Below are 3,923 nucleotides of genomic sequence, written 5' to 3'. Positions count from 1 at the left end.
GTCTCTCTTTGGTCCCTCTTCTTTCCTCTCGTCAATTTTACCTCCTCACTTGGTCGGATCCCACTTCTGACACCAATTGTGAGACTGACCGTTGAGCGGCCCGACCAAGCAAGGAGGCAGAGGCAGAACGTCCAAAAATATAACCCGACGTGGGCATTTATTAAAATCATGTGCACATAGTTCACAGCCTCAATTCTGCTGTTCTCCTTGAACACATCCTGCAGCCACAAAGATCTCACACACACTACCAGCCTCACAAGACACAGCACCTAAATACACACACAGACTAACAAGACACAGGTGAGGGGGGAGCAATTAGACACAGGTGAGGGGGGAGGAGACAACACAGGGCACCAGGTGCACACAATCAGCAACAGACATGGGGAAAGGGGAAGTTGTCGTCAATATACCTCTTAAAACAATGATTATATCCACATGTCCACGTGAGCTCTAGTAACAGCGTCTCGTCGTTACATTCTGTCTGAGGGTCTGTCTGGGTCTGTCAGTGTCTGAGGGTCTGTCAGCGTCTGTCAGTGTCTGTCAGTGTCTGAGGGTCTGTCTGAGGGTCTGTCTGAAGGTCTGTCTGTGTCTGAGGGTCTGTCTGAGGGTGTGTCAGTGTCTGAGGGTCTGTGTCTGTGGTCGTTGTTTCTGATCCTGTGTCTCGTATTCAGAGGGTCCGAAGATTAACTCTGATGACCGGGGGAACGACTCGATGCCCAGCATGGCCACCACGGCGGTGGGCGTGTCCATCTTCCTGCTCACCACCACTGCATGCTTGGTGGTCAAGTCCCGCCTCTACCCCTGTCAATCACACAGGTGAGAGGAGGATCATTTCCTGTAGTGATTTCCCCCTGTTAGAGAACCTCTACTCTGAATAACAGAAGGGATGTTCTTCTTTTGTATTCACGTGTTTTAAGGAAACATGATTACAAAATCCACCAGTGTGCTGACACACCTGACCTGTTTGAAAGTCACTGCAGTGTAATCAGTGGTTACACTGTGATTCATCAGTCCACTAAGCTTCTGTTTCTGCTGAGAAGAAGAATAGCTTTGCTAGACAGTTAAAGCCTCTTAAGAGGCATTATTGGAAACAGGAAGCACATTTCTTCTATTCTTATTGAACTGTTGCTCAGAGGATCTTTGTCTCTTTCGGCTCTTTTCTTGATGAACAAAATATACTCTTTATACAAGTAACATCTATCTTCAAAGGGAACTTTCTACAACCTAAGAGATGGAAGAGTACTCAGAAATATAGAGCAGTCCTCTCAGGCTTTAATGGCAGGAGATTACAAATCACGTTAAGATTACCAGATGACACCTTTACACAATGTTTACAGGACCATGTATTCCATTAAAATAGTGTCAAGGTTTCCATTTTTTGCAAACGCAAAATTCACTTTAGGAAACAAAGTGAAGCCCAGTCTGGTGCCTGTCTCTGAGTCAGTGTTTGTCTCTGTCCCGCAGCAGGCGCTCCTCGGACCAGCTGGACCTGATGGTGGACGGACTTCCTGTCTCCCTCCCCTCCTACGAGGAGGCGATGTACGGCAGCTGGGGGCAGCGTCTCCCCCCCTGCTCAGTGCCAGGACCCACCCAGCTCCTATTGGCTCAGGAGGCTCCCAGCAGTCACCCGTTGTCCCTCGTCAGCCAATCAGACGGCGGTCATTGCCCGCTTCTTTCCAGCCCCGACAACCCCCCACCCCCGTACGAGGAGGTGCAGTCGTCCCGTGGCAGAGCCAGGAGTGAGGGGGGGCTACATGTGGAGGACAAGGACCCCTGAGGGACAGACGGGGGGCTTCAGGGGTTCTGAAGCATTTGATTGACAGCTGCAGGGTTCATCCTGCAGATGAAAACTGACTGACCGCAGACTGCTGCACTTTACCAGCATCAGGACACTCTGTCCAATCACAAGCTAGTTTAGATGAAACTCGTAAGCTCTTATTGGCTGCCTGTTGGGTCACAAAGATCTGCGGAGGACTGAAAGGTTGCTTGTATAATGTGGTGTAGGAATGTAAATGGCAGAAGAGCTGTCTAACCTTTATATCCTGAATGCCTTGCTTTCAGGTGTGAGGAAAATGTATTGTGTTTTTAAACAATATTTTAAATAAGAATCCTTCACTTTTAATATAAAAATAATCACTCTGAATTTGAGATTTTCATATGGCTGTGTGTGTGTGCGTGTGTGCGTGTGTGCTTTCAGTTTTACTCTGGAGACGTCGCCCATCCTTCCCCTCAGTGACGGGGCCGATCTTGCTGTTTTTATAGAATCGTCTCTCTTGGTGATTTAAAGCCAGTGTAATGTGCAGCAGTGGTGGAAGAATTACTCAGATCCTTTACTTCGGATAAAGTTTTCATACCATACTCCACTTCAAGTAAAAGCCAACGCATTTCAAATCTTACTTAAGTAAAAGTATGTATGTAATGCATCATATTCTTAAACATGCTCACATATTTGTATTCTTATGCTCTGTGAGAACCACATATCTCTAAACAGGCCACTTTCCACAAGTTCCTCAGATGAACAGCCCTGTTTCCAGCGCTGTATGCATTTGGCCGCTTCTAAAAGCCTTTTGAAAATGTATTCAGATTAAGAAGGGACAATTTCCCAATGGTATAAAGGGAAATTTCCTCTTTCAGTTTTTCAAAAACATTCAACATCAACACATGTAGAGAGATGTGGTTCTCATGGACAGGAAGGGGTTGAAGAGTGTAATCTGAAAGTATCTAAAACTGTACAATATTTACCTCTGAGGTGTAGTGGAGTAGAAATGAGTACAAAGTTGAAAAAAACATGTTCTTCAAATGTTGTAAAGAAGTAAAATAGTGGAGTAAATATACTGAGTAATATTCCAGCAGTGCTGCTCAGATATCAAATGATTTCTATTAGTGTTTCTACAGTGTTCATTCTGTGCTGAGTGAAGTCAAAGAATATTTGAATTATTATCTGAATGCACAGTAAAAATGATCTGAGATACATGTTTGGCCCTGGTGGCAGGGTGCAGACGCACAGGTGCTCTTACTGGTTTCTCTCAGATGATGGAGTCAGTGGTTTCCTGGTGAGACCCTCACCTCTGACCCTCTGTGATGCCTTCTCAGACCCTGAATGTATTCTGTGTTTCATGTTGTGACAACACATTTTAAATATGATATGGATTTTAATATCTACAGAAAGATCATTTGTACATTGTATTATTGCACATAATGATATGCTGAATAAATGTTAACATCTCGGCCTGATTAAGTGGATTGTTTATTGGTATCACTGGTATAATATAATTTTGTTGGTATTGATGACATTTTTTTAATTGAAAAACAGCAATAATCTAATTGAAACCATGCTTTAAAATATATTGTTTGTGAATGGGGTGAACATTTTAACTAAACGATATCTCCATGAAACTTCCCCAGTCGATTACTTCCATTGAGACGAAGCATTTTTCTATTAGATGTTTTCAGTTTATGTTTAAATATGTAAATGAGGAATGATCTAACGCTAAGGATTACTACATTTAGAAGAAATCTAAAGAGGCAAATAGCCAAAGTGTAGTTAATAAAAGTTCAATGTTGCGTGTTTTCTTTTCGTTAGAGAAGATGGAAGTAAAATAGCCCAAACTCACAAAAGCTGAACAGTGCATGATAAACCATGCCTTAAAAAAAGTTTCACTCTTTTTCTCAACCAAGGATTTCTCTGATCCGCTGGACTTCCCCCCTCCAGCTGAGGGATGCTCTGCTGCAGTTCCCCCCAGTGGGTTAGAAGGTTGCCTCCCTACGCCTGCGGGTTATGGGGGGTGGGCAAACTCGAACTGTTGTCTCTGCCTATGAACCTAACAGCAGTTTGGAGTATCTGGCCCCCCTTGAGACCCTGAACAGAGTCCTGAATGGGGCACCTGATGGCGACTCTCCTTTCTTTCTGGACTTGGTCATGG

General features: G+C 44.2%; 1 protein-coding gene across 1 annotated transcript; it reads left to right on the top strand.

The window, feature by feature from the left end:
- Positions 1–606: 606 nt before the first annotated feature.
- LOC104955327 (uncharacterized protein KIAA0247) lies at positions 607–3,228 on the top strand. Its single transcript, XM_010782639.1, has 2 exons — positions 607–816; positions 1,465–3,228. The coding sequence occupies exons 1-2, from the start codon at positions 713–715 to the stop codon at positions 1,775–1,777; spliced, it is 417 nt and encodes a 138-aa protein (XP_010780941.1). The 5' UTR covers positions 607–712; the 3' UTR covers positions 1,778–3,228.
- Positions 3,229–3,923: the final 695 nt, after the last annotated feature.

This window comes from Notothenia coriiceps, unplaced genomic scaffold, assembly GCF_000735185.1.
Source record: "Notothenia coriiceps isolate Sejong01 unplaced genomic scaffold, NC01 NC01_scaffold00000520, whole genome shotgun sequence".
Classification (NCBI taxonomy): Eukaryota; Metazoa; Chordata; class Actinopteri; order Perciformes; family Nototheniidae; genus Notothenia; species Notothenia coriiceps.
This window is presented reverse-complemented; position numbering and strand designations above follow the sequence as displayed.